Raw genomic sequence first — 25,144 nt, forward strand, 5'->3', positions numbered from 1 at the left:
CAGGGTTTCACCATGTTGGCCAGGCTGGTCTCAAACTCCTGACCTCAGGTGATTCACCCACCTTGGCCTCCCAAAGTGCTTGGATCACAGGTGTGAGCCATGGTGCCCGGCCACCCATAAGCTTTAAGTGCTGTTACTAGCACAAATTCTTTCCAAAATAGAACCTGCAGAACCAATCATTGGCATAAAGACCCAAGAGGCAAGTCACAGCTAAAGAACCAGATACACAATCCAGCAATCCCACTTCTGGGTATTTACCCACAAGACTGGAAATCAATTTGTCTAATAGATGTCTGCCCTCCCATGTTCATTACAGCAACATTCACAGCAGCCAAGTTATGGAATCAACATGAGTATCCATCAACAGATGAATGGGTAAAGAAAATGTGGTACACTGGCCGGGCGCAGTGGCTCACGCCTGTAATCCCAGCACTTTGGGAGGCCAAGGCAGGCAGATCATAAGGTCAGGAGTTTGAGACCACCCTGGTCAACATGGTGAAACCCCGTCTCTACTAAAAATACAAAAATAGCTGAGCATAGTGGTGGGCACCTGTAATCCCAGCTACTCAGGAGGCTGAGGCAGGGAGAACTGATTGAACCAGGGAAGCAGAGGTTGCAGTGAGCCGAGATCGCGCCATTGCACTACAGCCTGGGTGACAGGACGAGACTCCAACTCAAAAAAAAAAAAAGAAAGAAAATGTGATATACATACACAATGACACAATGGAATACTATTTAGCCTTAAAAAAGGAAATTCTGTCACTTGTGACAACATGGACAGAACTGGATGGAGAACATTAAATGAAGTACTAAATGAAGTAAAGTAGGCACAGAAAGAAAAATGCTGCATGTTGTTGCTTAACTGTTGAAACTAAAACAACACAACTCAGCAGCAGAGAATAGAATGGTGGTAAGAGGCTGGGGGACAGGCAAAATGAGGAGATGACGATCAAAGGATACAAGGTTGTAGTAGGAATAAGTGAGGGTTTTTTTTGACATCTATTGCACAACATGGTGAATATATTTAATAATAGTGTATTCCGATGGGCGCGGTGGCTCATGCCTGTAATCCCAGCACTTTGGGAGACTGAGGCAGGCAGATCATGAGGTCAGGAGGTCAAGACTAGCCTGACCAACATGGCGAAACCCCGTCTCTACTAAAAGTACAAAAATTAGCTGGATGTGGTGGCAGGCGCCCGTAATCCCTGCTACTCGGGAGGCTGAAGCAGGAGAATCGCTTAAATCTGGGAGACAGAAGTTACAGTGAGCCGAGATCGTACCACTGTGCTCCAGCCTGGGCAATAGAGTGAGACTCTGTCTCAAAAAAAACAAAACAAAACAAAACAAAATAGTGTATTCCGGGTTTTAAAAAGGCTAAGAGTTGCCAGGCGTGGTGACTTATGCCTGTAATGCCAGCACTTTGGGAGGATAAGGCGGGTGGATCACCTGAAGTCAGGAGTTTGAGACCAGCCTGACCAATATGGTGAAATGTCATCTCTACTAAAAATACAAAAATTAATCAGGCGTGGTGGCGTAAACCTGGAACCCCAGCTACTCAGGAGGCTGAGGCCAAAGAACTGCTTGAACTCGGGAGGTGAAGGTTGCAGTGAGCCGAGATCGTGCCACTGCACTCTAGCCTGGCCAATAAAGCTAGACTCCGTCTCAAAACCAAAACAGAGAAGAATTGTTGTGAGTAAATTTCAAGTGGTCTCACCACAAAAAATAAGTATGAGGTGATAGATGTTAACTAGCTTGATTTAATTGCTCCACTTTATATTCATGAATCATAACATCATTTTGTACCCCATAAATATATACAACTATAAATTACCAATTTACAATAAAATTTTTTACAATAAATCAGGGAAAAAAGAACCAAACACTCTGAGTGTTGGCCTTTTGCATACAATGCTGGCCTTGAAAGTGGAGAGTTCCATTCTCATTCAAGGAGCCATTAGATAACTATTCAGTAGGAACTATACTGAAAAAAAGTTATATAGTTTTACTCTTCTTTTGGGATGAACAAAAATCAAAACGACTAAAACTTCCAATCTTTGGCAGGGTGCAGTGGCTCACGCCTGTAATCCCAACACTTTGGGAGGCCAAGGTGGGCCGATCACCTGAGGTCAGAAGTTTGCGACCAGCCTGGCCAGCATGGTGAAACTCTGTCTCTACTAAAAATACAAAAATTAGCCGGGCATGGTGGCAGGCACCTGTAATCTCAGCTATTTGGGAAGCTGAGGCAGGAGAATCACTTGAACCTGCCTCAGCCTCCCAAGTAGCTGGGACTACAGGTGCCTGTCACCATGCCTGGCTAATTTTTGATTTTTAGTAGAGACAGGGTTTCACCATATTGGCCAGGCTGGTCTTGAACTCCTGACCTCAGGTGATCTGCCCTCCTTGGCCTCCCAAAGTGCTGGGATTACAGGCGTGAGCCACCGTGCCTGGCCATTGCTTAAATTCTGTTAAATGATCAATATTTCTGTGGATTGCAGAATTCACAAAGCAGATTTTATGAGATAGCAATAGAACAGTTAGGAAATTGAAAACAGATAAACAAAAGTTACAACTCTAACCCCAATTCATGTATTAGATACATACTATGTTTCTGTGTTAATTTTATCAACTTCACACAAACACTCAAGCTGTTTGATAAAAATGTCTGCCTTTGCTGGGTACAGTCACTCGGGAGGCTGAAGCAGGACGACTGCTTGAGGCCAGAGTTCAAGGCTGCAGTGTGCTATGATCTTGCCTGTGAACAGCCACTTTACCACAGCATGGCCAACACAGCAAGACCCTGTCTCCTAAAAAAAAAAAAAAAAAAAAAAAAAAAAAAAAAGTCTATCTTCCTAGGTTGGAAAAAATGATTTTAAATGAATATTTCAGGATTCAGGCTATCCTACCCACTATATGCCCAATTTGGCAAAGTGCAAAATAATTTTTATTTTATTTTTGAGATAGGGTCTCGTTCTGTTGCCCAGGCTGGATGGCAGTGGCAGAGCCACTAAAACTTTATGCTGGTGTATAAACGCATGTCCTTCAAACATGGCTATGAACATATGAATAGAACGCTAAGCTCTAAAACTCTGTAAGATGGCCAGGTGCCATGGCTCAGGCTGGTAATCCAAGCACTTTGGGAGAGGGCCAGTGGGGTGGATCTTTTGAGCCCAGAAGTTCAAGACCAGTCTGGGTAACATGGCAAAACCCCATCTCTACTAAAAATACAAAAACTGAGGTGGGAGGATCACCTGAGCCTGGGAATTCGACAGAGTGAGCTGCAGCCTCCACCTCCCAGGCTCAAGCTATCCTCCCACCTCAGTCTCCCGAGTAGCTGAGACTATAGGCATATGCCACCCGAGTAGCTGAGACTATAGGCATATGCCACCATAACCAGTTAATTTCTGTATTTTTTGTAGAGACAGGGTTTCGCTGTGTTGCCTGGGCAGGTCTCAAACTCCCGGGCTCAAGCAATCTGTGCACCTCAGGTTCCCAAAGTGCTAGGATTATAGGCATAAGCCACTGCACTGGCCAAAAGAATTGGTTTTTTGCTTTTTTTTTTAATCGAGACAGAGTCTCACTCTGTCACCCAGGCAGTACAGTGGTATGATCCTAGCTCACTGTAACCTCTGCTGCCCAGGTTCAAGCTATTCTCATGCCTCACCCTCCCAAGTATCTGGGACTACAGGCATGCACCACCACGTCCAGCTAATTTTTATATTTTTTAGTAGAGAGGGGGTTTTGCCACGTTGGTCAGGCTGGTCTCAAATTCCTGACTTCAGGTGATCCACCCACCTCAGCCTCCCAAAGTGCTGGGATTACAGGCATGAGAAGAATTATTAAATAATCTGAAATATACTGACCTGAGCAATTTTATAGTAACCAATAAACCATAATGTAAGTTTTAAAAAAAAACAAAAACCTTCCTATCTTCTTCTACAATGAGTACTGCATTAAGTTCAAAAGAAAGTAAGTTTTTCTCTAGTTGTGTTTTATCTAAAATGCTAACACCAAGAAGTGGGGACCTGAACAGAATAAACTGGGATTACTGTTAAAATGCAAAGACCTAGGCTCTATCCCCACCCTAAATAGGAGTATTTGGAGAGAGAGCCCAATACTCATTTTAATAAGCATACCACGTGATTTCTGCTGCCAAAACAGCCACTAAAACTTTATGCTGGTGTATAAATGCATCTCTTTTAAACATGGCTATGAACATATGAATAAAACGCTAAGCTCTAAAACTCTTTGAGATGGCCCGGTGCCATGGCTCAGGCCGGTAATCCAAGCACTTCGGGAGGCCCAGGGGGTGGATCTCTTGAGCCTAGGAGTTCAAGACCAGCCTGGGAAACATGGCAAAACCCCATCTCTACTAAAAATACAAAAGCTGAGGTGGCAGGATCACCTGAGCCTGGGAGCTCCACAGAGTCACAGCTCATCTCAAAATAATAAAATTTGGGAGGCCCAGACGGGTGGATCACGAGGTCAGGAGATTGCGACCATCCTGGCTCACACGGTAAAACCCCATCTCTACTAAAAATACAAAAAATTAGCCGGGCGTGATGGCGGGTGCCTGCAGTCCCAGCTACTCGAGAGACTGGGTCAGGAGAAGGGCGTGAAACCGGGAGGTGGAACTTGCAGTGAGCCGAGATTGCGGCACTGCACTCCAGCCTGGGCAACAGAGCGAGATTCCGTCTCAAAATAATAATAATAATAATAATAATAAACTCTACAAGAGGCCGGGCACGTGGCTCACGCCTGTAATCTCAGCACTATCGGGAGGCCAAGGCCTCTGCTACGCCAGACGTTGAGGCAGGAGAATCGCTTGAACCCGGGAGGCAGACGTTGCAGTGAGCCGAGATCGCGCCACTGATCCAGCCTGAGCCACAGAGCGATACTTCGTCTCAAAAAAATAAAAATAAAGGCCATAGCCTCACTAACAAATGATGAAAATGTGAAAAAACTTTTTATACCTTTACTTTCTCTTTTGTTTAGTTCAACTTGGACAAACAAATCATTCTATGACAAAGAATACTCCTCATCCTTTAATGAGCACTCTGGTAACTTAAAGGTTCCTGTTAAAAAGCAAATACTGATTCAGTAGGTGGGAGAGTCTGAGATTCTGCATTTCCAACAAGCTTCCAGGTGAGGCCTATGCTACTTGTCACACTTTGAGAAGCAAGCAGTTAGATGATACATGTGAGACACCTGTAGTTAGGCAGATGCCTGAAAGATTTTTCCTTCTCGTACAGTACAGTCAAGATTCACCATTCAATTCAAAGATTTAATTCTCACATGCTAAGAGCTGCAGAGGGAATACGTTTAACCTAAATCCTTATTCAGTTAGGTGGGCTTTGATAAAAATAACATAAGCGTTGAGATTAAATCTGACTTTCCCCTTACTCGAAGAGTTAACTGTAACTTTGAGAAGTTCTCAGAGCCTCAGTAATCTCACATAACAATCCTCAGCGGTTATCAGATTAAAGTAAGAACGCGAAATGGTAAAATCAAACACCAGCAATCACCAAACCAGAATATTACTTGCTTATGTGGGGACATCTGTCCCGCCAGGTGTTGGCGGTACCTTCTGCATCGCCCTAACACTTCAGTGCACTAAGTATCACCAAAGGAGTTGCTAACTTCACGAGTACCTACCCCCGCCGTCCCAAAATACAGTCTTAAATATAAAAATGGGAACACTGGTCTCTCTTGAATTAAGCCTAACACAACTATGTCTTTCCGCTCTTAGGAGACATGCAGGTGCACAAAACTAACAGAGTTACCAAAGAATAACCTGGAGAGATGAAAAGATGAGATGACACCCATCAATAAAGCTGGGGTTAGTAAAAGTCGGATGTGAGGGGGACAGAGAAGAAGTGAGCAAAGCTAACAGATTCACGGGACACGTGGAGGTAGAGCGTGCTAAAGCGCCTCACTGGGACACACTACTGGATCTGACAAGAGGCAGACGGGGCGCCCCTCCCAGGCAGATTCGCTGCCTCGGTGCAGGGGCCGCTTCCCGCGGCCTTCCCGGCTCCACTGCTTTGTCTGCCGCCCGTGGACCCCACATACCGCTCCAGAGCTTTAGGAGTCCAGAGCCTGCCGCACCATCAGGGCCACACCTACGGATGAGGTAGAGACCCAGGCGGCGCGGAGCGAGCCCTTGGGTTCGCAGCCCCGGCCGCCGCGATCGCAAACAACCGGACTAACTCAGAAATCCAAAGAACCAAGGCGCTGGCGGGCAAAGGCTCTGCAGACTCTTCCCAGGTGACCTGACGCCTCTGTCGCTTTTGCCCTCCTATTGGCTGCTAATGAGTCCAACGTGAGGATAAAGTATCCAATCAGTGAAGGTCTTTTTAGAGTGAAGCGCTCATAGGTGGTTTAGGGAAATACACTAAGTGTTCTAGGAACGGATCCAATGAGGACCCAGGAACACTATATTGGCCCTAACTACTCGCCGTCCACCAAGCCCTAACCGAAGAAATTTGATTCCGGCTGGGAAACTGTCGCACTTTGACAACTTCAATTCCTAGCCTTCCGGGGCCGATAGGACTTCACCGGTACTGCATTCGGTAATTCAAATTGAGTATTTCTTCTTTAGCAACTCTTGCAATTCTAATAAAGGCAATACCTAATATTTTATTCGGTTCTGTGAGTCTTAATTCATAATTTGTTTTTGTTTTGTGTTTTACTGTGGACGTTAGCACTACATTAGGCATTCCTTGGATTTTCGTTTATTTCTTCTTGGTGTCCACTGTCTCCCTAGCAGCTTGAAAGACGCAAAGTACAGTTTTCGTTTAAGTAGCAATTTATTTTGGAGAAGAAGTTTTCTTTTTTTTTTTGGTAAGGAATTTATGATCAGAATCTTCTCAAATTCATATTTTAAAATATCTTCTATGTAGTTTATCAAAGTAAGGATTTATATACTTGTTTTATGGATGGCAATCACTTGAAGTTTTTGTTTTCTTTGGGCATAGATTTTATTTTTTTTTAATTTATCTAAATATAAACCTACTCTTAACCCGCAGGCAAATCTTTGAGAATAATGTATCCATTTGCAATCAATAATCCCAATGAACAGATTCTGGATTCGCTCTATAACAGTTTGATTCGGCCACGTAGCTCATGTGTTAAAGTCAGAAGGAATATGAGACGCCTCTAATAGGAAAAGAGTGTAAATAACAATAAATATCCCAGATTGTATTCAATGCTAGTATCTCCTATACTTCGTAAGTGAATTTAAAAACCAAGCAGCTTCTTGAATTTCTTTCTGTTCCCATGTTCTCGGTTATCTTCTTGCTTCCAATGAACTCAACATAGGAGCAAAATAAGCTAAGTAGAAAACAAATAGGCCTGGCGCGGTGGCTCACACGTGTAATCCCAGCACTTTGGGAGGCCGAGGCGCGTGGATCACTTGAGGTCAGGATTTCGACACCAGCCTGGCCAACATGGTGAAACTGTCTCTACAAAAAAAAAAAAAAATTAACCAGGCGTCGTTGCGGACGCCTGTAATCCCAGCTACTTGGGAGGCTGAGGCAGGAGAATCAATTGAACCTGAGAGGCTGAGGTTGCAGTGAGCCGAGATTGCGCCGCTGCGCTCCAGCCTGGGCAACAGAGCGAGACTGTCGCCAAAAAACAAAAAAAAACAAAAAAAGTCCAAAGGGTACAGCCAGGTTAAACATAACCCATTTGGTTGAGTAAGTTTTTTCAGTATAGTTATTAAAAACAACTTAAAGAAAAGGAAATTAAACTTGCTATTTTTGTTAATGTTAACACATTAGGACGGCAGGTGTGGTGGCTCACATCTGTAATCTCAGCACTTTGGGAGGCCGAAGTGCGTGATAACTTGAGTTCAGGAGTTCGAGACTAGCCTGGCCAACATGGTGAAACCCCATCTCTATTTTTTTTTTTTTTTTTAGAGTTTCCATCATCTTGCCCGGGCTGGAGTACAATGGCGTGATCTCGGCTCACCGCAACCTCCGCCTCCCAGATTACAGGCATGCACCACCACACCCGGCTAATTTTTGTATTTTTAGTAGAGACGGGGTTTCTTCATTTTGGTCAGGCTGGCCTTGAACTCCGGACCTCAGGTGATCCGCCCACCTCAGCCTCCCAAAGTGCTGGGATTACAGGCGTGAGCCACCGCACCTGGCCAGCTGTCTCTACTAAAAATACAAAAAATTAGCCGGGCGTTGTGGCAGGCGCCTGTAATCCCAGCTACTCCGGAGACTGAGGCAGGAGAATTGCTTGAACCCGAGAGGCGGAGGGTGTAAGCCGAGGTCGCGCCACTATACTCCAATCTGGGAGACAGAGCGAGACTCCGTCTCAAAATAAATAAATATTAAATATAATCATGCTTCTGCCATTAAAGTATTGAGAAAGCTAATTCTTCCTGCACACTGCCATTACAGAATAGATGACTGCTATTAAGAAGCAGGGGGTGTATTCACAAAAAAATAATTACCAGTTTCCTAAGCACCTATGGATTATAAGCCATAGGGAGATATTTAAAAATTTTAAGAATTTGTATTCTCGTATTAAAATGTCTAAACTTGACACCAGTGAAGTTATACTACCTTCCATTGTGAGTCATTGCTTGTTCCTAGCCTCAGGTATCTTCCCACAGGACACTGGAATGTCATTTCTCAATAGCTGTGTTGCTTAAGACGTGATTCAGATACTGGCAGTTTCATTCATTTAATTATTTTGAATGCTACAATGTGCCATAGACAATCTTAACTATGGATTCAAAGGTAAGGAAAATCACAAGCCCTGCCCTCAAGGAGTTCATGGGCTAAAGAGCTCAAGAAGCACTGGATTTCAAAACTTTTTGATCAAGCAACACTTTCTGCTTTATATATATGTATTCGAGTACATAGCTCTGACATATTTATATGTATTTATTCCTAAATTCTATATGTGTACTATCAAACTAATATGTAGTTTTGAAAATGTCAAAGTAGAAATTTTTGAAGAAAGAGAAATAATTATAAATTGAAGCTCTCACTATACATCCAGATGAAAATAAAATTGGATCCATATATTACATCATTTACCAAAAAAATAAATTCCAGGTGTATTAAAAACTCAAACCTTGAAGACTACATATATGACCTAGAAGCAGAAGGAAACCTTGAACAAAACTGGAAACCCAAAAGTTAAACAAGAAAAAAATGGATACATTTGACTTGTTTTAAAAAGCAGCTGGCCAGGCACAGTGGCTCACGCCTGTGATCTCAGCACTTTGGGAGGCCAAGGTGAGTGGATCACTTGAGGTCAGGAGTTCCAGACAAGCCTGGCCAACAATGGCCAAACCCAATCTCTGCTAAAAATATAAACATTAGCCAGGCGTGGTGGTGTACGCCTGTAGTCCCAGCTACTCGGGAGGCTGAGGCAGGAGAATCACTTTAATCTGGGAGGCAGAGGCTGCAGTGAGCAGAGATCACACCACCGTACTCTAGCCTGGGCGACAGAGCAAGACTCTGTCTCAAAAAAAAGAAAAACAGCTCTATAGGTCAGGGTCAATCCCAAGAGCTGGTTTATAGAAAAGAATGTCACAATCTCTGAAAGTGATCTTTTAACCTATTTGGATATAGTTTTTTTTTTCTGGTCACTATGCACTGATCTAAGAAGAATTAAACTGTTTCAAGGTTCAGAACAACCAAATATACCCCAGAGTCTATGACTGAATCAAAATAGCTCAACAATTTGTCATTGGGCACCATGGTAAAAACATTCATTCAGTTGAGATTTAGATAATAAATGCAGATTAAAATGTTATCTTTTCCCAACAATATGTGTTTTTTTTTTCTTCTTCTTTGAGATGGAGTCTGCTCTGTTGCCCAGGTTGGAGTGCACTGGAGTGCAGTGGCGTGATCACGGCTCACCGCAACCGCTGCATTCTGGATTCAAGTGATTCTCCTGCCTCAGCCTCCCAAGTAGCTGGGATTACAGGCATGCACCACCACACCTGGCTACTTTTTTATATTTTTAGTAGCGATGGAGTTTCACCATATTGGCCAAGCTGGTCTCAAACTCCTGACCTCAGGTGATCTGGCCACCTCGGCCTCCCAAAGTGCTGGGATTACAGGCATGAGCCACTGCGCCCAGCCCAATATGTGCTTTTATTACTAATTAAAGGAGCTTTGAAGCCAATGGGCACTGCGTGTATCACTGACTCTTTCCTCAGGTGAGATGAAGTTGGCCCACTAACCGGTCTTGACCAGTTTTCCTGTAGCCCAACCTGTCCCAGACACATCTAGCCTCACTGTGTCTCAAAGCACTTCACTGTCCTACCCCATGATCTTTTACCATCTATTCCTATATTCTAATGCAGAACCTCCTGAAGCTTATTTCAGTGTGTTACATTTTCTCCAGGGAGGCAATTAGAGCTGGGGGGTGGGTGGGGAAAACAGAACTAGAGGAAAAGGGTCTCAACTTCCAGGAAAGATCCTTTGTAAGCTTTGCAGATTATTCAACCTGTCTCAACAAATGGGGCTGTCATTAAGCCTTATATGAGAAACAGGCTGACATAGACATTGGTCTGTTCCTACTTTACTAACCACTGGATCACAACCACCCAAGCTGACTATATATCCTACATGGTTATTGTTTATTGGGCCCTTGAGATAAACCAGGCACTCCCCTGAGCATTTGAGAAATGTTATGTAATCAATCCTCAAGGCTACTCTTCAAGCTGTCTACTATTGCCACTGTGAAAGGGAAGAAATTGAGGCCCTGGAAGCCTGACTGTCTTGCTCAAGACCACACTGCTGGTCATTGGCAGAGGCATATTTCCAACAAGGGTCTGTCTGCCTCTGAAGCCCGTATTCTTTCTACTACAGTATACAGCTTCATTGTCTACCAACATTAATGGGAATCTGATATTTTGTTAAATCTCTATGATGAAGGAAGCTCACGATCAGCCTTGGTCACCTCTCTTTTGCCTAATACATCTAACAATGAACAAATCTATTTGCGTAAATAATGGCATTTATAATCCTTTAATTTCCTACTCAGAATTTGGAGGCCCAAAAAAGATAAGGGACTTTTTCAAGGCCATACAGTGAGTAAGAGAGCTCTGTTTCTTTCTCTTCCATTCAATAAAAACTGCAAATGGCAGACGAAGTTTCAGTTGTTCTAGATTCTGCCAAGAAAACTGACCCCTTAATTTGGGAAAAGAACTCTAGGATCAAATACACTAAAAAGAAAAGTATTCTATTTATTCTCACATCCCCAAATGGATTGCCCTATAATCTTCCACATTTGTTTCCGAAGCTAGCTATGCAGAACAATCATAATTCTGCTGAATAGACCTGCAGAGGTAGAGGCCTGGGCATACATACTTTTAAACAGCTCCAATGTGAAATTTAAGAGTCACTGATCTTGTGGAGGAAACATAAATTGTATTAATTATCTAATGTGTCCTTTGTATTTCATTTTATTTATTTAACTTAATTTAATTTTTGAGACAGAGTCTCATTCTGTCACCCAGGATGGAGTGCAGTGTTGAGATCAGGGCTCATGGCAGCCTCAGCCTCCCCAGGCTCAGGTGATCCTCCCACCTTAGCCTCTTGAGTAGCTATGACTACAGACGCACACCACCACACCTGGCTACCTTATGTATGTTTTTTCTTTTTTCTTTTCTTTTCTTTTCTTTTTTGAGACAGTGTCTTGCACTGTTACCTGGGCTGGAGTGCAATGGCGCTATCTCAGCTCACTGCAACCTCCGCCTCCTGGGTTCAAGTGATTCTCCCACCTCAACCTCCCAAGTAGCTGGGATTATAGGCGCCTGCCACCACGCCTGGCTAATTTTTTGTATTTTTAGCAGAGACAGGGTTTCACTATGTTGACCAGGCTGGTCTCGAACTCTTGACGTCAAGTGATCCACCTGCCTCAGCCTCCCGAAGTGCTGGGATTACAGATATGAGCCACCGCACCCATCCCTTATGCATGTTTTTTTCTAGAGATGAGGTTTCACTGTGTTGCCCAGGATGGTCTTGTACTCCTGGGCTCAAGCAATCCTCCCGCATTGGCCTCCCAAAGTTCTGGGATTACAGGTGTGAGCCACCACGCCCGTCCTGTATATCACTTCCCAATACATTTCTACAAAAGTTTTCAACTTAACACAGTAATAATTTACTAGCTTATAGTTTCTGTGCATCAGGCATCCATGTGCAGCTTAGCTGGGTGCCTCTGGCTCAGATCTCTCAAAAGGCTGCTATCAAGAGATCAGCTGGGGCTTCAGTCATCTCAAGGGTTGAGTGAGACACGCTATTTTTCCAAGCTCACCTCACATGGCCATTAGTAGGACTCAGTTTCTCATAGCTGATGGAAGGACAGCCTCAGTTCCTTGCTGAGTGTTGGTCAGAGGCTTCCCTCAGTTTCTTGCCACATGGGCTTCTCCTTAGGGCAGCTCACATATGACACTGTCTTCCCTCAGAGCAAGTGAAGGAGACCTAGAAGGAGCAAACAGGATGAAAGCCACAATCTTTTTGTAACCTAACCTAGAAATGACATCCTTTCATTCTTACTGTATTCTATTCATTAGAAGCAAGTTGATGCTCAAGGAGAGGGGATTATACAAGGGGCATGAATACTAGGAGGCAAGGATCATTGGGGGTCACCTTAGAGGCTATCATAGAGATGTAAGCAAAGAATTAAAAAACAAGGTGGTAATATATTTCCTAGCTCCATCTTGTAAGAGAAGGTAAATTCAACAATATCCTGGTCCTGGCATGGTGGCTCACACCTGTAATTCCAGCATTTTGGGACGCCAAGCAAAAGGATCAGTTGAGCCCAGGAGTTTGAGGCCAGCCTAAGCAATACAGCAAGGCCCCATCTCCATAAAAAATAAAATAAAACAATAAATTAAGTGATATCCCAGTAGCAATGAGATCATCCAGTACCTAAATCTTGGTTTCTAAATACCATTCCAGGACTCCTTGGAGAAATGGCTGATTTTAGGGCTGGGTAAGGAAAAATACAAGATAAGCACAGAGCATCTTATAGTTCCAGAAAAAAGGAGATAATCAAAAAACCAAAGGAACACATGAACCTAGTTAAAAGAACTCCCAGTGGCCAAAGCTGAAACAATTGAGTAACAGTATAAAATAAATATGCAAGAGTCTATATGTCTATATATATAAATGATTGAATATAAATATAAATTAATAAGTGAGGAAAGACAAATCTTCCTTTCAGAATTTCAAATAAGGTTTATCAATTGTCCACTCCAGAAGTTGAAGCTTAATCCCCATTCCATTTGAGTGTGAGCAGTATTTAGTGACTTGTTTTCAAAGAAAGGAATATGGGAAGTGGGAAAATACAACTTTATAGTGGAGTAACTAGCAAATATTACCATGTGTGAGCCTCACCAGTAATAAGGTAGAGTGATATAATGTATCCTCTGACATAATGTGATGAGAAGGTCATCTCATCATGTGATGTTTTCCCCAAACCCTATAACCACAGTCTAATCATGAGAAAAACATCAGACAAACACAAATCGAGGGACATTTTGCAAAATACCTGACTAGACTTCAAAACTGTCATGGTCATATCAAGGTCATGAAAAACAAGAAAAGACCGAAAAACGGTCACAGATCAGAGGAGACTAAGGAGGCTTGATGGCTAAATGCAATGTGGCATCTTAGATTAGATCCTGAAACAGAAAAACAACCTTACTAAAACCCAAATGAGGTCTGGAGTTTAGTAAATAGTAATGTACCAATATTTGGCTTTTTAGTTGTTTTGTTTTTTCTTTTTATTTATTTATTTTAAAAAATAGAGATGGAGTCTCGCTTTGTTGCCTAGGCTGGTCTTGAACTCTTGGGCTCAAATGATCCTCCCAGTTTGGCCTCCCAAAGTGTTAGGATTACAGGCGTGAGCCACTACGCCTGGCTGGCTCTTTAGTTTTGTAAGTGTATCATGGTAATGTAAGATGTTAACACTAGGGAAACTGGGTGAGGAGTAGACAGGAACTTTATGTACTCTAACTTTTCTGTAAATCTAAAATAATTCTAAAATAGTTAATTAAAAACAAAAAACAAAGCATCCTGCTGACAATTTTAGAAGCGTGATGACCAGAAGATCCCCCCTAGATTAGCTTCCGGCTTTGTACATTTCAAACTCTCTTTCTCTCTCTCTCTTTTTTTTTTTTTTTTTTTGAGGCAGAGTCTCGCTCTGTCACCCAGACTGGAGTGTAGAGTGCAGTGACATGATCTCGGCTCATTGCAGCCTCTGCCTCCCGCGTTCAAGTGATTCTCCTGCCTCAGCCTCCCGAGTAGCTGGGGACAGGCACCTGCCACTATGCCTGGCTAATTTGTGTGTGTGTGTGTGTGTATGTGTGTGTGTGTGTGTGTATTTTTAGCAGAGACAGGGTTTTCACCATGTTGGTCAGGCTAGTCTCAAACTTCTGACCTCAAATAATCCCCCTGTTTCGGCCTCCCAAAGTGCTGGAATTATAGGTGTGAGTCACAGCGCCCAGCCCCTCCCCCCACTTTTTTTTTGAGACAGAGTCTCCGCTCCGTCGCCCAGGCCGGAGTGCAGTGGTGCGATCTCCGCTGACTGCAGCCTCTGCCTCCCGGGTTCATGCAATCCTCCTGCCTCAGCCTCCTGAGTAACTGGAGTTACAAGCACGTGCCACCACACTCAGCTTTTTTGTATTTTTGGTGGAGACGGGGTTTCACCATGTTAGGCAGGCTGGTCTCAAACGCCTGACCTCAAGTGATCAGCCTCCCAAATTGCTGGGATTACAGGCATGCACCACCGCGCCTGGCCTCAAACTTTATCCTCCACTAGTCACATACTTCTAGGGCCAGGTGCCAAGGGACACATCTCTGTATCATAGCACTGAGTGAGATGGCAGAGCATGTCTTGCTTCAAGCCAGTCCAGCACCAGGAGAGCCAGTAGTAACTTATCACGAAGAGGCCCAAGTTCAATTCAACTCTGTTTCCCCCACCCAGATTCCCAAAATGTCCAAGGCTACTCCAGCGTATCTAGCAAGAAAGGAAGTATGAAGGAAGGGAAGTTGGAGAGGATAAAAAAAAAAAAAAAAAAAAAAAAAGACAGGTCTTAACCAGTGCCTCTTTGAGGGGTGCTTTAAGACATTTTCCTTTTAATAAATAAGTAGAAAACAACGTATGATCACGTAAACTCAATGCTAAAGTTCCTCTATGGACTTTGGAAAGGGCTAGCGAAAGTCAGCGTGCCTGAAACACAAGCTTCATTAGCTTAGCAGTAAATACCCTCCAGAAAGATCTCAGAGGAAGAAATGAGTGCCCTTTCACAGAACCGCCACCATCCGTAGCTCCCACCCTTTCAGCTCCAAAGCTCCTGCTCTTGCACCCAGTCTCAGACAAGCACTCACTTCTCAGGAAGTATTCCCTGAGACATTATGGAGGCGCCGAGGCTCCCACCTCAATTCCATTATAATATTTGATCACGTATGTTAAGTTTGTGCTTTTGTTTAGTTTGTGTTATCTCCTCGTCATCATATAGGCTCACTTAGGGCGTGGCTCAAGGCTTTTACTAACCTTTCTGCTGTCATAGTGGTACCCCAACAAGCCCTTGTTGAGTAAATGAGTTAATGATCTGGGTGAAGGAGGAAAGCCCTCACTAGGAAGAGACTTGTGTCACCCAGGGCAAGAACATCAGAGATCCAGTGACAGCCCAGCGACCTCCGGGATCAATTGCAATAGGAGGGTAAGAGAGACAGCCAATCAGCAACAGCCTCTTCAAAAGCCATACAGAAATACGGACAGGTTTCCTGCCCTACATGGGAATCTTTCATCAAGCCTACGCACATTACTATACTGCGTAAGTTAGCTATAAATGTAATAATCATATTTTCACGACAATTATTGGAAATCCAGAGTGTCCTAGAGTATTCAAATCTTTAGAAAGCACGTTCCCCAAATGAATCTGACTGAACAGACGCTGGAACTGAACACGGTAAAGTAAAATACTTATCCATGAGGCACTTTGTAATCCCCGCACTCCTGTTCTGCCTAAAGAGAAACATTCCTGATATGAGGTCCGCACAGGCATTATATCTGCCGGGTGGACACGGGTCCCTACAGCATGCGGTGAAATGGGCTCCACATGTTAGGTTAACAAAGGCTTACGACTCGCAGCCTCTTTCAAGGTAATACACATTTGCGACTACATTCAGAATGTGGGTGTCCCTAAACCCCTAGAGCATGAAGCTGACAAAAGCACTTCCCAGGGCAGGACAGTGAAGGCGCAAAGCAAGGTCCGCACAAAAGCACACGCCCCTCGCAGAGCTCCGCGCGTGCGCACACCGACTGTGAAACGCCGCAGCCGGCTTGCTGAGCGGTTGCCACGCCCTCCGCCGGGCTTCTTGTGCCCGCCTCCGAGCCTGAGGAAACAGCTGATTGATCAGCCTGGCTGAGGCTTGGGGCGGGGATTGGCTGATTGGCAGCAACGCCACGGGACAGCCAAGCTGGAAGCCTGAGGAGCCGGAGTGGGTGCTGGCTGCTGCGCGGCGGAGGTGAGTAGGGTGGGAACTCGGAAAAGCGGTTGGCGACGGGGTAATGAAGTCGGCTCCAGGCCTGACGGCCATGGGATGCCCTGGAATCAGGACAGGAGCTGAAGGAGCTCGGTTCGGGAACGCAGGGAGGCCGGCGGGATCCTGGGCCAGTTGAGTGTTTGCCCCGCGGCCGGGAGGCAGAGACTTCCTCGGCTGAGGGCGCGTGGGTCCGGGGCTCCGGAGAAGCCGAGGGAAGTCGGCTGACTTGCCCTGAAGGCTGAGACTCGCCCACCCGCCTATCTACTCCTATGCCTCTTGCCCCCTCCCCCGACCTTCGGTCCATCTTTCGGACCCCGGTTTCCCGCGCCGGCCGCCAGGCGGCAGTCCTGGGGCTACCGCCCTTCGCGGCGGCTCCCTTGGGGGCTGCGCCCTTCCCAGGCTCGGGAGCCCGACTGCGCGGGTGCACCTCAAGCCGGCGTCGGACAGTGCGCTCGGTGGTCTGCCGGAAAGTTTAACCAGCTTCGCGTGGTTGCTGTGTCACTTTTCGCCTCCTAGAACTTACCAGTGTATCTACTGACCATGACTAGAGTTTGCAGGAAGCCCCAAAGCCGGCCTTTGGGCATTAACAACAGCAGCATTTTATTATAGAAATCTTCAAACTGTGGAGAAATTGAACGAAGATATAAGGAATTCACCGTACTCATTACCCAGTTTCAGTAATTATCAATACATGGGCAGTCTTGCTACCCTAATCCGGGTTATTTTGCGTTTTTGAGACAGGGTCTCTGTCACCCAGGCTGAAGTGCAGTGGCGGGATCTCGACCCACTGCAGTCTCCGCCTCCTGGGCCCCAGCGATCCTCACGCCTCAGCCTCCCTGCTAGCTGGGACTACAGGCAGGCGTCACCAAGCCCGGCTAACTTCCCCCCCCCCCCCCCCCTTTTGTAGAGCTGGGGTCTCATTATGTTGCTCAGGCTATCTTTGAACTCCTGGGCTTAAGCGATCCTCCCTCCTTGGCCTCCCAAAGTGTTGGGATTACAGGCGGGAGTCACCGCACCCAGCTACCCTGGGTTATTTTGAAGCAAATCCCAGACATTGTATCATTTCAATTATTTTATATATTTCTATGCTCTGTCATGATAAATAATCATACGTATAATAACTTGCTTTCTAGAGGGGTCAAGTAAAATAAGGGACACATTAAAGTGTAGACGGTGCTTATTTAGTTTGTACTACCAGAATTTAGGTAACTGCTACAGTGCAGTCTCATTATCTTGCGCTCAGGTTTTCAAAATTGGAGTTACCAGATACTCTAGACAGTAGTGCTCTTGCTGTTGAGTAGTAATAATTGTATTGATAATTTCTATTTGTAGAGTTCTTAGTATGTATCAAGGACTATGAAGTAGTTTCCACTTACTCATTTAATTTTTACAATAACCCTATGAAATAGGTGTTATTATCCCCGTGTTAGAGTTAGGGGAAAGAAATTTGGAGAGGTCACAATCTGCCTAAAGTCACACTGCTGAAAAAACGAGGGTAGGGGGTAGAATTCAGAATGCTAATCTTGGCCTTTGTCATTGCAAAGTTCTTGCTCTTTTAACTGTAACTGAATGTCCTAAGAGTTGTGGAATAAATGGAACTGCTGTGGAAAATTATTTCTGTTAAGCTACAGATCAGTAAGGGGAAAAAAAAGCCTGAAAATTTACACAAATACAAACAATAGTGACAGAGGTATGTTTGTTCTTTGAAAAGTTAAAGATTATTACAACTAAATTTAATGTCCTGAGAAGACACAGTTCAACAAATACAAGTGCTAAAAATTTTATTCTTGGCCAGGTGCATGGCTCAGCCCAGCACTTTGTGAAGGCTGAGGCAAGAGGACTCCTTGAGACCAGGAGTTTGAGACCAGCCTGGGCAATATAGTGTGACACTGTATTTAAAAAATAAAAGTAAAATAAACATTTTATTCTTTAATATGTGACCAGTTAAAGGGAAAAGGAAAATATACATCAATGAGTAGTGTCTACCACTCCTTTAGCACATAGCTTATATTGGATATTAATACTAAATATTTCATCTGTATCCTTCATCCTCCCAATCTTAAACTACTAAGACAGCATCTTCATCCAAATAGTGTTAGAAGAATAAGGAATGAGATAGAAACAGTTGGGCCTCCTCTACTTATTCAAAGGACAGTAGAGAAGGCCTATTAGCTTGGAGTTTAGGAATCCTACTGGATAGGAGTAATTCAGAAGTCCAGAAGTCAGGTCAGACTCCTTTGTGAAGGAACTTGAGCGCCACATTTAAAGAGTTTAAACTTAATGAGCAAAGAAGTGACATGATCAAAGTCATCTTACAGGAAGATAGATACAGGAAGATAGCTGGTACTGTCAAAGGTGGCTTTACCAGCTATGTGAAAGGATTAGCAGTGGGTTGACCTGATAAACATAAAGGAAATAGACATGGGGAACTGGCAAATTTATGGATATGAGGAAAGGACCAGACAAAGAAAACAGCCTGAAACAGAGAAAAGAGTATGGTATATAGTAGGATTTGTTTTGTTTTGTTTTGTTTTGTTTGAGATGGAGTTTCACTCTTGTTGCCCAGGCGCAGTGCAGTGGCATGATCTCGGCTCACTGCAACCTCTGCCTCCCGGGTTCAAGCGATTCTCCTGCCTTAACCTCCCGAGTAGCTGGGATTACAGGTGTATGCCACCACGCCCAGCTAATTTTGTATTTTTAGTAGAGACAGAGTTTCACTATGTTGGCCAGGCTGGTCTTGAACTCCTGACCTCAGTTGATCCACCTGCCTTAGCCTTCCAAAGTGCTGGGATTACAGGTGTGAGCCACCATGCCCGGCCTATAGTAGGTTTTGAAGTGATGATACACTTCATTTTCCATGGGTTTGTTTTCTTGGGCCATCCTGGTGATGAGTTGGTGATGAGTTTTTACTGTATCACTGTTCTTTGAAGTGGTAATTATGGCCCAGCTACTGAACTATTCTTTTATATACTTATTAGATACTATTGATAGAAATTACACAATTTAGATAAGCAACAAAAAAAAAGACCCTGTAATCCTACTGTTTGAAGATAACCACTGATGATGGAGAAAAGGTGGTAACAGTTTTAGTTAACATTTATTTGATTACTGTTTGACATTTTTCACATTTTATTTTCCATCTGTGTTTCTACTTGTAAAATGCCTACTCATGTACTATGCCTATTTTTCCATTGGGCTTTTGATCATTTGTTTCTTTATTTGCAAGCACTTTATATTCATTAGGGATATAAATCATTTGTTATATTAAGTTGTAAATAGGTTTCTCAATTACATGGCTCTTCTCAAAATCTTCAGAGTGGCTAGTAAAATGAAAAATATGACAGCTGGGAGAGCACTCAGGGCTGCTGTTTCAGGGACCAGAACATGCCACCTCTGAAACAATTCCTTCATTTATGATACTGAAGTTATTGTCAGCCAGTCAATCTGCAAGTCATTTTTAGCAAATAAATTGTTTTGTGTAAATATTTGATAATCATTAAAAAGATTTTTTTTCTGCTCCCACTCCACCAGGAGATATCATTTAACAGATAATATATACAGCTGGAGTTTAGTGTGTGTTGGTTGCGGTTAAAATGTAAACAGTCAGACAAGTTAAACAGGAAAGTTAAATTAAGTCTCCATGATTGAAAAAACATACATTGTAATATACATATTAATATATATAAAGCAGTATAACTAAGAACTTTTTAAACCTTTAAGATATTTTATTTTTTTTTAGAGACAGAGTCTTTCTTACTTGGTTGCCAAGTTGGAGTGCGGTGAGGCTGTCATAGCTCTAAGATAATTTTTTTCGCTCCCCTCCCTTGGTTACTTTTTGAAATGGATTTCTTATATACTAGTAAACACTGATTTGATACACAGTCGGCCTTCTGGATTCACAGGTTCTGTATCCGCAGATAGAAAATATTTGAAAAAACAATGATAAAGTAACAATATGACAACAAGAAACAATACAAATAAAACAATAGACAACTGTTTCCATTATATTAGGTATTATAAGTAATCTACAGATGACTTCAAGTATATGAGAGGATGTGTATAGGTTATATGGAAATACTACATCATTTTATCTTTTTTTTTTTTTTTGAGATGGAGTTTTGCTCTTGTTTCCCAGGCTGGAGTGCAATGGCACGATCTCGGCTCATGGCAACCTCCACCTCCCAGGTTCAAGTGATTCTCTTGCTTCAGCCTTCCGAGTAGCTGGGATTACAGGAGCCCGCCACCATGACCTGCTTATTTTTAATTTTTAGGAGAGACAGGGTTTCACCATGTTATCCAGGCTGTCTTGAACTCCTGACCTCAGGTGATCCACCACCTGAGCCTCCCAAAGTGCTGGGATTACAGGCGTGAGCCACCGCGCCTGGCCCATTTTATCTTTATTTTTATTTTTGTGGGTACATAGTATGTGTATGTATTTATGGGGTATGTGAGATATTTTAATACAGGCATATAATGTGTAATAATCACATCAGGGTAAATGGGGTATCCACCTCAAGCATTTTTCCTTTCTTTGTGTTACAAACAATCCAATTATACTTTTAGTTATTTTTTAATGTACAATAAATTATTGTTGACTATTGTCATCCTGTGATGCTATCAAATTCTAGGTCTTATTCATTCTAACTGTATTTTTGTATGCATTAACCATCCCTACTCCATCTCCCCCACCCACTGTCCTTTGCAGCATCTGATAACCATCCTTCTGGGTTTTCTTTGTTTGTTTTTGAGATGGAGTCTTGCTCTATCACTCAGGCTGGAGTGCAGTGGTGTGATCTGGTCTCACTGCAACCTCTACCTCCTAGGTTCAAGTGATTCTCCTGCCTCAGCCTTCCAAGTAGCTGGGGTTACAGGCACCCACCACCACGCCTGGCTAATTTTTGTATTTTTAGTAGAGATGGGGTTTCACTGTGTTGGCCAGACTGGTCTCGAACTCCCAACCTCAGGTGATCTGCCTGCCTCAGCCTCCCAAACTGCTGGGATTATAGGTGTGAGCCACCGTACCCAGCCTAATTTTTGTGTTTTTAGTAGAGACAGGGTTATGTCATGTTGGCCAGACTGCTGGTAACCATCCTTATACTCTTTTTTTTGAGACAGAGTTTCACTCTGCAATCTCTGCCTCCCGAGTTCAAGCAATTCTCTGCCTCAGCCTCCTGAGTAGCTGGGATTATAGGCACCCACCATCACACCCAGCTAATTTTTTGAATTTTTAGTAGAGATGAGGTTTCACCATCTTGGCCAGGCTGATCTTGAACTCCTGACCTCGTGATCCACCTTCCTTGGCCTCCCAAAGTGCTGGGATTACAGGCGTGAGCCACCGTGCCCGACCAACCATCCTTATACTCTTCTCTGCATGAGTTAAGTTGTTTTAATTTTTAGGTCCCATAGTAAGTGAGAATATGTGAAGTTTGTCTTTTTCTGCCTAGCTTATTTTACTTAACATAATATCTTCCAGTTCCATTCATGTTATTTTCAAATGACAGGATCCCATTCTTTTTAATGGTTGAATAGTATTCCATTATGCATATATATCACATTTTCTTTATCTATTTGTCTGTTGATAGACATTTATTTAGTTGCTCTCAAATCCTGGCTGTTGTGAATAGCTCTGCAACAAACGTGGCAGTGCAGATATCACTTCAATATACTAATTTCCTTTCTTTTGGGTCTATACCCACCAGTGAGATTGATGAGTCATATGGTAGCTATATTTTTAGTTTTTTGAGGAACCTCCAAACCATTCTCTATAGTGGTTGTGCAAATTTACAATCCCACCAACAGGGTATGCGGATCCCTTTTCTCCATATCCTTGCCAGCATTAATTATTGTCTGTCTTTGAATATAAGCCATTTTAACTGGGGTGAGATGGTATCTCATTGTAGTTTTGGTTTGCATTTCTCTGATGCTGGAAGCACTTTTTTTATATACCTGTTTGCCATTTGTAAGTCTTCTTTTGAGAAATGTCTGTTCAGATCTTTTGGCCATTTTTGAATTAGATTATTCGATTTATTTCCTATTGAATTGTTTGAGCTAATTATGTTTTCTGGTTATTAAACCCTTGTCAGATGAATAGTTTGCAAGTATTTTTTTTTCTATTCTGTGGGTTGTCTCTTCACTTTGTTGATTGTTTCCTTTGCTATACAGAAGCTTTTTGACTTGGTGTGATCTCATTTATCCTTTTTTGCTTTGATTGCCTAGTACCCCATGTGGGGTCCTATTCAAGAAATCATTGCCCAGACCAATGTCCTGGAGAGTTTCCCCCAATGTTTTCTTGTAGTAGTTTCATAGTTTGAGGTCTTAGATTTAAGTCTTTAATCCATTTTGATTTGATTTTTGTATATGGCAAGAGATGGGTTGTAGTTTCATTCTTTCGTATGTGGATATCCAGTTTTCCCAGCACCATTTATTGAAGAGACTGTCTTTTCCCAATGTATGTTCGTGGCAGCTTTGTTAAAAATGAGTTTACTGTAGACGTATGTATTGATTTCTGGGTTCTCTACTCTGTTTCATTGGTCTATGTATCTGTTTTTATGCTAGAACCATGCTGTCTTGGTTACTATAGCCCTGTAGTATAATTTGAAGTCCAGTTTTTTTTCTTTTTGCTCAGAATAGCTTTGGCTATTGTGGGTCTTTTGTGGTTCCATATAATTTTTAGGATTATGTTTTCTATTTCTGTGAAGGATGTCATTGATATTTTGTTAGACATTTTGATAGACATTTCATTGAATCTGTAGATTGACTCTTCCAGTTCATGAACATGGAATATTTTTTCCGTGTGTGTGCCCTCTTTAATTTTTTTTTTTTTTTTTTGAGGCAGAGTTTTGTTCTATCATCCAGGCTGGAGTGCAGCGGCATGATCACAGCTTATGGGCTCAGGCGGCCCTCCTGCCTCAGCCTCCCATGTAGTTGGGACTACAGGCACGTGCCACCATGCCTGGCTAATTTTTTTTTGAGACGAAGTCCCACTCTGTTGCCCAGGCTGGAGTCTGGGGTGCAGTGGTGCTATCTCAGCTTACTCCAACCTCTGCCTCCCAGGTTCAAGCAACTCTTGAACCTTAACCTCCCAAGTAGCTGGGATTACAGGTATGCACCACCACACCCGGCAAATTTTGTGTTTTTTAGTACAAAAATACAGGCTGGTCTCGAACTCCTGGCCTCAAGTGACCCTCCTGCCTCTGCCTCCACCTCCCAAAGTGCTGGGATTACAGGTGTGAGCCATCACATCTAGCCCTTAATTTTTCGTTTTTTTGTAGAGGTGGGTCTCACTTTGTTATCCAGACTGGTCTCGAACTCCTGAGCTCAAGTGAGCCTCCTGCTTTGGCCTCCCAAGGTTCTGGGATTACAGGCATGAGCCACCATCCTGGCCCTCTTAAATTTCTTTCATCAGTATCTTATAGTTTTCATTGTAGATATCTTTCACTTTGATTTCACTTTGGTTAATTCCTAGGTATTTAATTTTATTTGTGGCTATTGTAAATGGGATTAATTTTTTGATTTCTTTTTCAGATTGTTCACTGCTGGCATATAGAAATGCTACTGAGTTTTGGATGTTGACTTTGCATCATGCAACTTTACTGAATTTATCAGTTCTAATAGTTTTTTGGTAGAGATTTTTCCAAGTACAGGATTACATCATCTGTAAACAAGGATAATTTGACTTCTTCCTTTCCTATTTGGATGTCCTTTATTTCTTTCTCTTGCCTGATTGCTCTAGCTAGGACTTGTTACTATGCCATTTTATATAAGGCACTTGAGTATTTATAGATTTTGGTATCCACGGGGTTCCTGGAACCAATCCCCTGTGGATACTGAAGGACAACTGTATAATGTGTACTGGCAGGAGGGTAAACTGCTTTCCTAAAGAGATGATTTTAGGTGGAACAAGAATCAACTTTGTATTTATTTTAGTCAGGATATCCTTTTCTGTCTGTTTTGGCTCAGATAGGGAGTACAATGTATAGTTAAGTACTTTAAAGTATATCCTGGAACAAACTTTGATTGCTTAAATATTATTGCTTGGCAAGAAGCTAAGTTTATTTAATTTTTTAAAAATGAGTTTGTTTAAGACCGGGCACGGTGGCACACGCCTGTAATCCCAGCACTTTGGGAGGCCGAGGTGGGTGGATCACCTCGATCACCAGGCAGTTCGAGACCAGCCTGACCAGCGTGGTAAAACCCTGTCTCTACCAAAAATACAAAAATTAACTGGATATGGTGGTCTGCACCTGTAATCCTAGCTACTTGGGAGGCTGAGGCTCAAGAATCGCTTGACCCTGGGAGGTAGAGGTTGCAGTTAGCTGTTATCGTGCCACTGCACTCCAGTCTGGGCAACAGAGCAAGGCTCTGTCTCAAAAAAAAAAAAGAAAGAAAGAAAAAAAAGAGTTTAATTTAAATTAAAACATTAAGAGCATCCAGATATGACAAAACTCATAAAGCAAGTATAAAGGTCTGAGAAATACTAGTATAGCCTGTAAGGGTTCCCAAAGTTTGTATATTGCTAATGTTTATTATTTACTTAGATGGTCCAAATTAGAATAATTTTTATGTTTTTACTTTTTAGATTTCAGTTATTTAATTTAGAAAACGTTACTGGACTT

The 25,144-nt window shown here is 42.9% G+C and overlaps 2 protein-coding genes across 3 annotated transcripts in view; one reads left to right on the plus strand and one right to left on the minus strand.

Annotated features, from left to right (window-relative positions):
- Positions 1–18,791, minus strand: part of ARMC1 (armadillo repeat containing 1) — a 53,510-nt gene extending 34,719 nt beyond the window's left edge. The window contains exons 1-3 of the mRNA XM_011940946.1: positions 18,723–18,791; positions 16,270–16,989; positions 6,070–6,202 (exon numbers count right to left, since the gene is read on the minus strand). Coding sequence (XP_011796336.1) covers positions 6,070–6,202; positions 16,270–16,989; positions 18,723–18,791 — 922 coding nt within the window. The remainder of the gene's footprint in view (positions 1–6,069; positions 6,203–16,269; positions 16,990–18,722) is intronic.
- The window catches only part of MTFR1 (mitochondrial fission regulator 1), a 72,064-nt gene continuing 63,224 nt past the window's right edge, over positions 16,305–25,144 (plus strand). For both annotated transcript variants that reach the window (XM_011940880.1, XM_011940879.1), the window contains exon 1: positions 16,305–16,511. The gene's annotated coding sequence lies outside the window, so the exon portion shown is untranslated. The remainder of the gene's footprint in view (positions 16,512–25,144) is intronic.

The sequence above is a fragment of the Colobus angolensis genome, unplaced genomic scaffold (assembly GCF_000951035.1).
Source record: "Colobus angolensis palliatus isolate OR3802 unplaced genomic scaffold, Cang.pa_1.0 Scaffold194, whole genome shotgun sequence".
Classification (NCBI taxonomy): Eukaryota; Metazoa; Chordata; class Mammalia; order Primates; family Cercopithecidae; genus Colobus; species Colobus angolensis.